This window comes from Peromyscus leucopus, chromosome X (genome assembly GCF_004664715.2).
Source record: "Peromyscus leucopus breed LL Stock chromosome X, UCI_PerLeu_2.1, whole genome shotgun sequence".
NCBI classification, from domain to species: domain Eukaryota; kingdom Metazoa; phylum Chordata; class Mammalia; order Rodentia; family Cricetidae; genus Peromyscus; species Peromyscus leucopus.
Window position 1 is genome coordinate 113864765 of NC_051083.1, and position 14398 is coordinate 113879162.

At 38.4% G+C, this 14398-nt stretch overlaps 1 protein-coding gene across 4 annotated transcripts in view; it reads right to left on the bottom strand.

The window, feature by feature from the left end:
• Nucleotides 1–4624: 4624 nt before the first annotated feature.
• Nucleotides 4625–14398, bottom strand: part of Znf280c (zinc finger protein 280C) — a 61611-nt gene continuing 51837 nt past the window's right edge. For 3 of the 4 annotated variants that reach the window (XM_028887357.2, XM_028887355.2, XM_037198874.1), the window contains 5 exons: nucleotides 13104–13241; nucleotides 11295–11357; nucleotides 6647–6765; nucleotides 6471–6501; nucleotides 4625–5840 (listed from right to left, as the gene is read on the bottom strand). In XM_028887357.2, coding sequence (XP_028743190.1) covers nucleotides 5546–5840; nucleotides 6471–6501; nucleotides 6647–6765; nucleotides 11295–11357; nucleotides 13104–13241 — 646 coding nt within the window. In that variant the 3' untranslated portion in view covers nucleotides 4625–5545. Of the gene's footprint in view, nucleotides 6348–6470; nucleotides 6502–6646; nucleotides 6766–11294; nucleotides 11358–13103; nucleotides 13242–14398 lie in introns of all 4 variants that reach the window. The other variant, XM_028887356.2, reaches the window with a different exon arrangement.

The window sequence follows — 14398 nt, forward strand, 5'->3', positions numbered from 1 at the left end:
TAAGTTTTTTTCTACACTATATTCCTACATTCTACCTTATATTATTTCCTTATTTTTTTAGATAGAAATTAAAAGGGAAAAAGAAAGAAACCTAGATAGAAATATTTGCTGCACCTCACTTTTCTTTTCTTTTTCTTTTTTTTTTTTTTCAAGACAGGGTTTCTCTGTGTAGCTTTGCACCTTCCCCGGAACTCACTCTGTAGCTCAGGTTGGCCTCGAACTCACAGAGATCTGCCTGCCTCTGCCTCCCGAGTGCTGGGATTAAAGGCATGCGCCACCACCACCTGGCCGCACCTCACTTTTCAATTTCGGTATTCAGCTGCCTTACTTTTCACTCTATTTTTGATTCCTTATCAGGCATGCCTCCTTTCAATCACAATGCCCCCTCTCTCCTTTTGCCAAGTCCCCTGTCCCTGTTCAGACCCCATTTGTGGAAGCCCAGCTGGGAGACTGGCTCCCACATTTTATGACAGGGTACTCTTGAGAGGGATAAGAGGTATTAGATAGAAGGATGGAAGGGAGAGAAACAGATAGAAACACAGGATAGCCTTGGGAGGGCCTGGATCATTATCCACTGGCTCCTTTGGTCTCTTCTAAAGGGCATTTATTGGAATGCCAAGGGGTGAAGCAAAAGACCTCTCCCTAGCTCACCAAGTGTAGATCATTCCAATCACCTTGTAACCACGCACGTGGTTACACAATCCTCTGATGCAGCCCTGCTGGGTAAAGAAAGCTCAGATCTCACTAGGAAACCTTTGTGAGCCTCCACATACCAGATCTCCTTACAGATGGTTGTGAGTCACCATGTGGTTGCTGGGAATTGAACTCAGGACCTCTGGAAGAGCAGACAGTGCTCTTAACCTCTGAGCCCTCTCTCCAGCCTGACCCCTAGAATGCTGATTTCAAGACTGCTCTCTAAACACACCATCATATATAACAGTGTGATCGCTAGAGTAGGAGAGAAACACAACTGACCCCCTCAGTTTGTTCAGGAAACTCTTCAAGGTGGTCAAATACAAAAGCAGTAAGAGCAAGGCTACAGAAAGGCATCGAGGTCCAAGAACTAAGGCATTATGATGAGACCAAGAACATGGTGTAGTTAGGAATAAGTTCCACACAATTTAAGGAAAACTAAACCCAAACTCTTTATAAAAAAGACATTCTGCCTGGGCTGGAGAGTGGGTTCAGTGGTAAAGAGCACTTGCTTCTTTCTTAGGACCCAGGTTCTTCAATTCCCAGCACCCACAGTGTGTGACTTACAATACCTATATCTCCAGTTCCAGGGGTGATGACACTCCAAGGGCACCTGAATACACATGGTGCACAGACATGCATGCAGGCAAAATACCTATACACAGAAAAAAGTAATGGTTTATTCTAGGCTCCACATGAGAAAATATGGTCTTTCTCTTTTCTATCCCATCATCATCCTGTCTTGTTCCCCATTCCATGGTCCCTCTCCTTTACACACAAAGACCACCACCACCACTAGTTACTTTCCAGGTATGAAAGAAAATGTGATAATTGTCTGAATCTGACTGACTCAACACAATAAGATCTAGTCCCAAATATTTTCCTGCAAATGACACAATTACCATCATCTTGATGGCTGACAAAAACGCCATTGTACATATATGCTATCTTTTCTTTATTTATTCACTTTTCCCTCATTTTTCCTATTACTTTGAGGAACCTCATTGAGTTCCATAGTGTTTTCATGAGTTTACATTCCTACTAGAGGTATGTAAGTGTTCTTTCCTCACAACCTTATGATGGTCATTCATAGACTGTGGCAAGATGTAATCTCAATACAGTTTAAATGTGCCTTTTCCTGATGGTTAAGGGTGTTGAATATACTTTTTTGTATTTATCAGCCATTTGTATATATTTGAAGGAAAAGATACATTATTTATTTTGTGTGTATGCATGCCAGGGCACATGTAGAGGTCAGAAAACAACTTGTAGGAGCCAGATCCCTCTTTCCACAATGTGAGTCCCAAGGGTCAAACTCAGGTTATCAGGCTTGGTGGCAAGACCTTTACTCACTGAGCAATCCTAACAGCCATATTCTTTAAAATTGAGATGAATTTTTACTTTGTTTTTTTTTTTCCCTTGTCTGTGCACCACATGCATGTAGTGCCCATGGAGGCCAGTAGAGGGCATCTGATCAGTTATAGATGGTTATAGCAGCCCTTGGGTACCAGAAATTGAACCTCAGTCCTCTGAAAGGGCAGCCAGCTTTCTTAACTGCTGAACCATCCCTCCATTTCTTTTGAAGAATGTCTTTTGATTTATTGACTGGGTTATTTGTTCAATGTTTGTATTTCTTTTGTTTGGTGGTTTTTATAGTTTTACTGGCATATATTAACTACATGTAACAACGTATTTCTTGACAGATTTTAATATACTAATTCCATGTTAGATATATAGTTGGCAAAGATGTCTGTCCCCATTCTCTAGGCTGTCATTTCACTCTGACTGCTTCCTTTGCTGCTCCAAAGCTTTTTAATTTCAAGCTATCCCTTTTTTATCGATTCTTACAACCATTTATTGAGCTGTTAGAGTTATTTTCAGAAAGTCTTTGTTTATTCCTTTATTTTGAAGTATTTAGGACTTATTTATTTTCTATTGTCTGTCCCCCACTATTGAAATACAAATTTCTCAAGGGCAGTGATTTCAGTAACTGAAACACCTAGAACAGTGGCAGTTAGTAAGTTCTCAACAAATGTTTGCTGAACAAACCAATGAGCTCCAACTATGTGTGGTCAAAATGGAGGGCAAGGAAATAAGTCTGTATAGATTAGTGATTATTATTATTATTTTTGATTTTTTGAGACAGGGTTTCTCTGTGTAGTTCTGGTTGTCCCAGAACCCACTCCGTAGACCAGGCTGGCTTTAAACTCACAGAGATCCACCTGCGTCTGCCTCCTGAGTGCTAGGATTAAAGGTGTGTGCCACCACTACTCAGCTAGTGATTATTTTTCTAATAAAGGTAATGAAGTAAAAGTAAACAATTCTATTCTTTTCATTCAATTGGGGAAAAAGCCACTATGCAGTATCATGTGATAGCTATATGGAATTGAAAAGACTTAGAAGAGCCTGAAGGAAAAGAGGGTATGTCAAGCTAAAACTCTTTACTACCAACTCAAACTTACATAAGCAAGCTTAGTACTGATTGCCTGAAATGTTTTATTTAAAGAAAGTTATGAGTTTAAAACTTAAAAATTGGGTTTTCATTAATACTGCTAAAACAAAATGTTTTAAAAATTGAGTGGAAAAGTAGTAACTAACAATAAAATTCCTTGAGTCAGGTACAGAAATAAAAGTCTAGAGCATCACCAAAGTCACTACTTTAAAAGGAAGTCAATACCAAAGATTTTGAAGTACATTGGTAGCGGGTATCAGTATGAAAATTTAACTCAATGAATACAACTCTTTTTTCTCTCTCCAAGACAGGGTTTCTCAGTGTAGCTTTACACCTTTCCTGGAACTTGCTTTGTAGACCAGGTTGGCCTCGAACTCACAGAGATATGCCTGCCTCTGCCTCCCGAGTGCTGGGATTAAAGGCATGCGCCACCACTGCCCGGCCTCAACTCTTTTTAAAAATAATTTATTTAATTTTATTTTATGTGCATTGGTATGAAGGTGTCAGATCCCCTGGAACTGGACAGATAGTTTTGAGTTGCCATATGGTTGCTGGGAATTGAACCAGGGTCCTCTGGAAGAGCATCCAGTGCTCTTAACTGCTGAGCCATCTCTCCAGCCCCCGAAATCAACTCTTGATTATGATTGCAAAGGATATACTACATAACAAGTGACCACTTGAATTAGCTTTTAGTATGTTTCAAAGACACTCATATAGATCTGACTTTAAATTAAATCAAATCAAAACAAACAAAAAAGCAACTAACAAACCAAAACCCTCATGACTGAATTGGGACTTCAGACCCTGCTTCCTTTCACCATAATTAAGAAAACAAGTCTTTTGCTAGCTTTAAAAAAATTTTTTTTAGTGCAGGTTTGGTGGTGCATGCCTTTAATTTCAGCAATCAGGAGGCCAAGGCAGACGGAACCCTGTGAGTTCAAGGTCAGCCTGATCTACACAGCAGGTTCCAGGACAGCCAGGGCTATACAGAAAGACCCTGTATCAAAATTTACAACAAATTTTATTTTATGTGTATGGGTGTTTTGCCTGCATGTACATCTGTGTACCACATGTATGCCTGGTATGTGCGGAAGCCAGAATGGGACATAAGATTCCTTGGCACGGAAATTGCAGATGGTTGTGAGCTACCATATGGGTGCTTGGAATTGAATCTGAGTCTTCTGGAAGCAGTCAGTGTTCTTACCAGCTGAGCCATCTCTTCAGCCCATCTTTTGCTAGCTTGTAAAATAGTTCAAATTAGTTAGCTTTTAAGTGAGCTTAAAGAAACAGTGCAAGATGTATTCTGTAGATAAAGATCTCAGTCTATAGGCAAAGCAGGTAGGCTTCCGTGTGAAAGGGAAATCAATTCTTCTTGTTATATGATACAATCTATAGGCTTTTATATCAACTTATTATAAAATAATTCTCAAGAGTGTTTAACAATACAAATTTTATTAAAAAAATAAGCAACATCAAAACTGTTCAGAAAAATCTATATTTGATGTAACCAAAATAAACAAACACCAAAATAAAAAAATATACATCTTTCTCTATATATATGTGGGCAAGAAACAAGTGCATTTTTTGGTCCCAATATTTTTGAATATATTATCTTTATCTAAAGGAATTACATTAATGGCTAAGGAGACAACTACTAAGTGAATAGCAATGTAACTTCAAATGTGTTTTAAAATTTGTAAGGGGAGTGTTTGCTCTTGTCTTAGAATTCCTGACCCCTAAGATGTACTGATAGTCTCAAGATAGACAGAGCATATATTCATGTCTAATGACCTAATTCAAGTACCACAATGCCTTTAAATCCAGCACCTAGGAGGCCGAGGCAGGTGGAAATCTGTGAGTTCAAGGTTAGCCTGGTCTATATAGTAGAGACCGTGTCTCAAAAAACCAAAACCAAAACCAAAAGAAAAGAAAAAAAGAAAGAAACTACCAACAGGTAGCTGCATGAAATCTGAAGAAAATACTAAAGAAATTTCTTGGCATTTTTAACAAACACAAAACAAAAGATTTAATCAGAAATCACAAAAGTTGACATACAAAGTAGACATCAATAAATTTGGTGAATGACAAAAATCAATCTATCAAACTTTAATTTTTTAAAAATTAGGAATTTAAATACTAGCACTGCTGTGAACTCTTGAAATACTGGCTAAAACTTTAAAGGACAACCAACATAAATAACTTACTTTAGAGCTAGAACTTCACAAAGTTTGCTTTCCCAAGAAAATCAAAGTAATCTTCACTCCCTACACAATCAGGCTTTTCATATACCTCAGACTGCATTCATGCTAGAGGAAGATTAAAAGGGTACAGCCAGAATGATTAAACTTGAACTTGGATGTTGAAGCACTTACTTGATGGAGTTTCATGGTTATAATCAATTCATAAGCCTAAACTTAAGAACCAAAGCTCCCAGAGAGAAGTTGTGCTCAATTTGTTGGCCCTTGAAGTCACTGATGGCCAAATCAACATCAGCCTTATGTAAGGCCAGTAAGGTAGGAAAGGACTGTGCCTAAGAACTGATAAATTCCCAAGGCCACAAATTGAAACAGGTCTCACAGTCAAACAATTCACATTCCTTGGAAAGAGAGAACAGGCATCAGTTGTGTCCATCGAAGGGGGACACTGTCCAGGAGTACACTGGACATTTTTTGAAATTTCTGTGTTGCATCTGCATCTGAAAAATACGAAAAATAGAACAATGACAGACAAAGAATGAAGGAAAAAGCAGCTAACTGACCAGCAAGACTTATAAGAAATTAAGAAGCAGACAAAACACACAAAAAGAAATAGGGAGAGCTACACTGTTTCATATGTAATATTCTGAAGGTAAGTACAGCAGAGAAAAACACAACTTATGTAAAGCAAAGCAAGAAAAGACTATAGCAAAAGTTCTTTTTTTCAGAGTCAACTGGAGAAGAAAAGTACATGTTAAGATATGTAAACCTGACACAAAGATAAGGTGGAATAAGAATCTCCTGCCATCTGAAAGCTGAAAAGAGCTGAGTAATGAGAGCTAGTGTTGTGGATTTTAACTGCCTTCATGAAACATTTCAGAACTTTGAACTTAGGAAACTGGATTTGTGAAAGCAAACACTGCAGAACTTTGAACTTAGGAAATTCCAACTTGTCTTGCACCAGGTTGCACGAGCTCCATAGAGCAGGAATCTATTTCAACAAGCCGCTTTAAAACAAAAACAAAAACAAAATACTTTAATATTTTTCATTTCTATTAATGATACATTTAAAAATTGCAACAGTACTAAAATCTATCAAAGTAAATTGTGCTGAATGAAAATAAACTTACTCAGAAGTGGATTCAGAAGTTCTTTCAGTAACTGAAATCAGAGAAGGCTTTATGTTTATAAATGTAACACACAAAGACTGAGTATCAGTTTAATTTGTAAGAGCTCACACTGTAATTGATTCAAACTACTGGCTCATATACATCATAAATTCATAATAATAGACACATGTACATACCATTTTCTATTACAACTTGGCAACTATGAGTTTTACGTTGATTTAAGTGTTTAGCCATACGATCTAAGCCAGAAGTATCAGCTAGGAAGTCACATTTAAGGCACACTAGAGTGATGCCCCTATGAAAAGAGAGAAGAGTCGTAAGACAGAAGATCATGTGGCAATCCACACATAAATTCAGTAATTGTTGTTTCATGTAATAACTCTTGATTTTTATTTTATGTGCTATCACTGTCATTTCCCAATTTGTTATAAATATATCTAATAAGTTGTAGACAGTATTTGCCTTCCATGTGCAAAGCTCTAGATTTGATCACTTGACCATGAAAACAAAAAGATTCTCAAGAAATTGGCCTACCCATAGCTAAATTATGCGATCATTTAGTGCTTTATAAGTTGTATACTCTCAATCTGTTGCTAAAAGATGGGCATCTAGAGACCCAAAGCAGTCTTGGATCCTCTAGCAACTTGTATAACTTGTGTAAGTCACAGTGATTCCATGCCTTGCTTATCTGCCAAGCAAGAACACAACATTCATTCAAAATCCATTTTGGCTGAAGATCTTGTTTGTTTCTTCATATTATTACAGATGCATATACACCTGAACAAAACACAGCACTATTTTGCACAAATAGTTGAGCAAAAGATCTCTAAATAAGAAATATAGTCAAGAGGTCTGAAAAAGATTTCAAAATCATTAGCCAAAGAAATATAAATGAAAATCACAATGAGATATCATTTCACTCAAGTCTGAATGGTTTATATCAATATGCAAAACATAACACATGCTGGTGAAGATAATGGAGAAAAATCTCTTACACAATGTTGTTAGAAGTGTACATTTGTAATATTATGGAAAACAGAATGGAGTCTCTTTAACAAACTAAAAATAAGCCCTAGGATGTTCTCTATATATCAAATTACTAGGCATTTTGGATACAACAGCAAACAAAACAGTACAGTTCATGAAGCATATAATCTAGTGTATTTAAGTCCGAATAAAGTTAGAAGAGATGTGAAGGCCTTAAATTTAGCCATTTAATATAATTATTACTTTATCAATAAAGCACATACATACTTGATATTTTATTTGTGTTTTGTTTGCTTTGAGACAGGGTTTCACTATTAGCCCAGTCAGGCCTTGAACTCAGGATGCTCCTACCTCCCTTCCCCAGTTCTAGAATTATAGGTGTGAGCCACCACAACCGGCTTTATCATATGAAACACCTTACCTTTATAGGTCTAAAACCCAGTAGTATACCTTATGCTGATTTTTTTCTCTGCAGCTCTGGTCTTACCATCCTGTTTTATATTTAAGACTAAGTGTTATACACATAAAAAAGTGTCCTTGAACAATCAAAATCATGTTTTCCTCCCCGAAACAACCCTTTATTCCTGGTTTCTCTTATGCTGCCGTTTCCTTGCTTCTGAGGTTCAAATAAAAACAATATTTCAATATTTCAAATATCTATTAACAATTTCAAATATCATTTACACTGTACTAAACTGGAGGTTTTAGACCTATCTCTTCTAAACAAATGACCTAAACACCCCTAAAAGTTAGGTGCTATAATGACCACTTTTCTAAAGAGTCACGTTTAGTAACTTATCTAAGGCTAGCCCCATGTTTGAAACTTAGCCCTTTGATTCCAGAACCCATTTTCTGTTCTTTTTTTAAAAAAATAGCCCATAAGCTTTATTGTAAGATTTTAATTTAATTATATATATATTTTTTCTGAGACAGGGTTTCTCTGTGTAGCTTTGGAGCCTGTCCTGGAACTTGCTCCCTAGACCAGGCTGGCCTTGAACTCACAGAGTTCTGTGTGCCTCTGCCTCCTGAGTTGCTAGGATTAAGGGCATGCGCCACCACTGCCCCACTGGGCTTCTTTTTTTTTAAAAAAAAATACAATTTATTTTTATTTTATGTTCATTGGTATTTTGCCTTTATGTATGTCTGTAGGAGGGTGTTGGATCCCCTGGGATTGGAGTTACAATTTTGAGCTGCCATGTGGGTGATGAACATTGAACCTAGGTCCTCTGGCAGAGTGATCAGTGCTCTTAACCGCTGAGCCATTTCACTAGGCCCCCTGTTCTTTCTTTTGGGATTTTTAAAAAAAGATTTATTTTATTTTCAGTGTATGAGTATTTTGATTACATGTATGTATGCATACCCCATGCATGCCTGGTGCCCATTGAAGTTGGAACATTAGATTCCACTGAAACTAGAATTATGTATGGTTGTAAGCCACCATGTGTAGGTGCTGGGAACTGAACCTAGATCCTCTGTAAGAGCAACAAGTGCTTTTAACCACTTTACCATCTCTCTAGTCCCAGCCCAATCAATAACTAAATAACAGCCTTAACTACTGTGTGGTTTGTGCGGCTACAACTCACCACATATACTCTTCCAAACTGATTTCTTTCCATGTTCTTGATTCTACTCAAAGCATCTGTTTTGACTTTTTCAATGTCTTTCAAAGTAAAATTGATTCTTAATTCCTTAGAACCATTTTTTGGATTTAAAATAATGTGTCTCGAAGCTCAAAATGATTTCACCATATTTTGATCTAATCATGAACTTTGTGCTCCATTCAAACTTTATTAGTAGTTATTCAATGTGACTCAGAAGTCCATGTCAACTTTCTTCTTTTTGTTTGTGCATGCCAATTCATGCTTCTTCATGCATCTTTTAAGTAGAAACATCTATTTCCTTTGAAATAAGTAACTCTCACTGTATTTATGACAAATTTCCTGATATCACTGTATTTATTTATGTTCATTTGTTTATATCCTCCCAATAAATCGTACATTGTTTTGAGACAGGGCCTCACTATGTAGCTCTGGCTGTCCTGGAACTCTCTATGTAGACCAGGCTGGCCTTGAATCCACAGAGATGCACCTGCCTTTGCCTCCTGAGTTCTGGGACAAAAGGCATGTTTCCACCATACCCAGCTTAAATTGTACATTCTCGAAAGTTGGTACCAAGTCTTCTTCATCATTGATCTGAACATGACTTGGTACTTTGTATTACACATGATAGATGAACAATAAATAGGTAAAGAATAAACAAATCAACATAAAATAATATTTAAAAATCCATTTCCTATTACTTACAAATATTCCCAGTAAATGTACTATCTAATATACTTTTCTTTTGTAATTCATTGAATCAGTCATGTTCTAAAAATAACATTTATCTACTATTATTATTAGTTGTTGTTACTTTGAGACAGGTAACAGGCTGGCTTGGAACTTGCTATGTAGATCAGGCTGGCCTTGAGCTCACTATCCTTCTGTCTTAGATTCCCTAGTGCTGGGGTCATAGGCATGCTTCCCTAAGTGCTACAACTATATACAACTATATACATACATATATATACTTTAAGATTGTATTGAATTATGTGCATGGGAGGAATATATGCACACATATATGCATTGCCTGAAGAGGCCAGAAGATCCCTGGATCCCCTGGAGCTGGAGTCACAGGCTTTTGATATGATATGCCTGATAAGGGTGCTGGGGATTAAACTCTCATTATCTGCAAGAGCAGCAAGTACTCTTAACCCATAACCCACCTCTCCAAGTCTGATGCATTTTTAAAAAATGGCATCAAACTTTCTTTCTTTTATGAGCTAATGACCTAATATCACAGACATATATTTTTTAGTACATATTCTAACTTACTAAGTGTCTATTATATGTCAGGCACAATTTAGTGTCTGAAAACATGAGTGGGATAATAATAATAAAAAAAAAAAGAAAATGGAGTAAAAATCCATCAGAAGAATTTGAAAAATCCCACAATACTTAGTTGATTCTGAGCAAAATGTGTGCTATGACAAAAACCAATGCCTTTAGAAATAGTGACTGAGCCGGGCGTTGGTGGCGCACGCCTTTAATCCCAGCACTCGGGAGGCAGAGCAGCGATCTCTGTGAGTTCGAGGCCAGCCTGGCTACCAAGTGAGCTCAGGAAAGGCAAAGCTACACAGAGAAACCCTGTCTCCAAAAAAAAAAAAAAGAAAAAAAGAAATAGTGACTGAACAGTTTTTCTGTATAGTAAGAAGTTGTATACTTTTGTTCATAGAGAGTAAAAGTGACAGGCTGGAGGGATGGCTCAGTTAAGAGCGAGCACTGGCTGCTCTCCCAGAGGAACCAAGTTTGAGTCTCAGAATGCAAATGGTGGTTCACAGCCATCTGAATCTCCTGTCTCAGGCATCCAATGCTCTCTTCTGGCTTCCGTGGATACCAGGCGTGCATGTGGTACACAGACACAGGTACAAGCAAGACACCCACACACACATAAAAAACTAAAGGACATTTAAAAAGAATAAAGCTGACATTTATAAACACTGTATATTAATTTCAAGTATGTTAGTATTTTAATGAACTTACTCCCAATCAAGTACTGCTAAAGAGACTTTTAATTTTACAGTGTAAATGCATGAAAGTTTCAATATCTGGCACCACTGAAACAGAGATTAGTCATATGATAGGCTATCCCTTCCTTTGTTCTAAGAATATAACAAACATAAGTCTATCATATTCAGTGACAATCGCTTAGATTTTCAAATGATGTATACCAACACCTGGTTAAAAAATGTAATTACAACTTTTTAATACAAAGAGCAGAAAAAGATCAATTAATTACCTGATTGCTCTTGAATGCTTCTTAAAAATATAAAACTGTTTACTTGGGTGGTCACTATGAGAGCTGACAGATAAAAGACAAACAAGATTTTATTACTTTTATTATTGAATAAGTCATATTAATTTTGCATGTTTTCAAGTCTATGCTTAATTTCTTAATTTTGAATAGAAGTTAATGACATAAATGATGAGATTATATTGATCCTGGTATGGTCTGAGCAAGGATCTACCCATTAATATATTAAAATCCTAACCTCCCCTTCACTTCAATCAATGTGATGGCATTAGAAGAAAATATTTGGGAAGTAATTAGGTCACAAAGGTAGAATCCTTACACATAGGATTTGTGTCCCTTATAAAAAGAAAGGAAGGGAGGGAGGGAGAGAAGGAGGGAGGGAGGAAGGAAGGAAGGACAGGGAGGGAGGGAGGGGGGGAGGAAGGAAGGAAGGAAGGGAGGAAGGAAGGGAGGGAGGGAGGAAGGAAGGAAGAAAGGACAGGGAGGAAGGGAGGGAGGGAGGAAGGAAGGAAGGAAGGAAGGACTGGGAGGGAGGGAGGCAGGGAGGGGGGAGGAAGGAAGGACAGGGAGGGAGGGAGGGAGGAAGGAAGAAAGGACAGGGAGGAAAGGGAGGGAGGGAGGAAGGAAGGAAGGAAGGAAGGAAGGACTGGGGGAGGGAGGGAGGGAGGGGGGAGGAAGGAAGGACAGGGAGGGAGGGAGGGAGGGAAGGAAGGAAGGAAGGAAGGAAGGAAGGACAGGGAGGGAAGGAGGGAGGGGGGGAGGAAGGAAGGAAGGAAGGAAGGAAGGAAGGAAGGAAGGAAGGACAGAGAGGAAGGAGGGAGGGGGGAGGAAGGAAGGAAGGAAGGAAGGAAGGAAGGAAGGAAGGAAGGAAGGGAGGTCGGTCAAGGCTCCAAGAGCTATGTCAATAAGTAACTGAAACCAATGTTTCATATAATGAGGTAATGCGTCACGGCAACAGGATTTAGTAAGTCAAAAGTGTACATGAAGTACTACACTAAAGCTAAAGTGCCACGAGGCCAGGCCGATACCGAGGTAAGAAAAAGCTGAAGTCGTCAAAACGTGGGGGCAAGTCCTTCAAAGTGACCTACTATGTAGAGAAAATAACAGCAATCTTGCATCGTCATTTTCAAGAAAAGCGAGCTGTAGTAACAAATGTGTTGAATTCTAGCACTCAGGAGGCAGAGATAGGGAGTTGCCAGCACCCACATGGCGTCTCACAGTCTTCTCTGACTCCAGCCCTCGGGAATCTGACACCCTTTTCTGGTTTCTATGGCACTGTACCTACTCAGTGTATGTATACACACGCAGGCAAAATACTAATACGAAATAAAAAAGTTTTTTTAAATGCATTTATTTAATAAAGCCATTCTAATTGTATTAATTTAGCTGGTTTTATAATTTCTGTCCCAGTGGTTTTATGAATTATTACATTTGAAAACATACAAGTAAGATCCTAGACATTCTGTATTTCTAGATTCACACTTCCACTTACTTGTCTTTAAAACAAACAACAAACAAACAACAAACTCCTCAAAGGGTAGTAATTTTGGATACAGGGTCTCATGAAGCCCAAGCTACCTTTAAACTTAATATATAGCTGGGAATAAGCCTGAATTCTGGATCCTTCTGCCTCCACCTCACAAGTGCTGGGATTACAGGCATTTTCCATCAAATTGGATGGCAATTTTTTTTTTGGTGCTGGGGCTTTACACATGCTAGGCAATGGTATACCAGGAAGTTACACCCCAAGCTCTAAAAGGTAATTTTGACTGGCACCTTACATGCTCAACTTACCTCATATGATTGGTAAAGGCTTTGTTACAGTTAGTGGTGTACTTGCAAAAATCACAATTTATGTGTGTAGAAAAGTGACTTGAAAAATCTTTTATTTTGGAATGGCACTCCATACACGTGTGAATTCCCTGGTGACATCTTATGGAGAAAGAAACAAATAATAAAAATATGTTATACAACAAAATAATAAGGAAACCTTTATTAATAATTATTTAATTGAAATGAAGATGTTTAAGATTATCAAATAGATATTTAAACTTTGAAAATTTGCTTTTAAGCAATAAGCTAAAACGAATGTTAAGAGCCTAACACATGTAAAATATTTGGAGAGTAGCTAATAAATAACTGGTCTAACTTGAGGCCAAAGCCATGAGAGGGAGTCCATGCCCAACACTGCCTAGATGGCCAGGAACTGGAAGGCAGATGGCTTAGAGATCTAAGGTAGAACCAAACATGACTGACCAAAACCAAACCAAACCAAACCAAACCAAACCAAACCAAACCAAAGTCAATGGAATGATTCCTAACGATATTCTGCTGTACTCATAGATCGGAGCCTGGCCCAACTGTTATCAGAGAGGCTCCCTGCAGCAGCTGATGGGAGCAGCTACAGAGACCCACAACCAAAAATTAGGTGGAGCTCAGGGAACACTGTGGAAGAGGGGAGGAAGGAGTGGAGAAGCCAGGGGGCTTGAGGACTCCAGGAGAGCACAGCCCACAGAATCAACTAAGTAGGGCCCATAGGGGCTCACAGAGACTTAAGCGGCAATCACTGAATCTGTATGGGTCTACCTCAGGCCCTCTGCATACATGCTGTGGTTCTTCAGCTAGAGTTTTTTTGTGGGACTCCAAGCAGTGTGAGTGGGGGCTGTCTCCGACTCTTGTGTCTACTCTTGGGACCCTTTTCCTCCTACTGGGTTGCCTCATCCAGCCTTGATATGAGGTTTGTGCCTAGTTTTGCTGCATCTTGTGATGCCATGTTCAGTTGATATCACTGGGTGGCCTGCTCTTTTCTGAAGGGAAATGGAGGAGCAGTGGATTTGGGGGAGAGGGGAGAGAACTGGGAGGAGAGGAAGGAGGGGAAACTGTGGTTGGGGTATATTGTATGAGAGAAGAATTAAAAAAATCAAATAGATATTTAAATTTTGAAAATTTGCTTTGAAGCAATAAGCTAAAACGAGTGCAAAAATCTAACACATGTAAATATTCCTCTAGAATAAAAAGGCCTAGTTAAGCAGGGTGGTGGCACACACCTTTAATCCCAGCATTCGGAGGCAGAGGCAGGTGGATCTCTG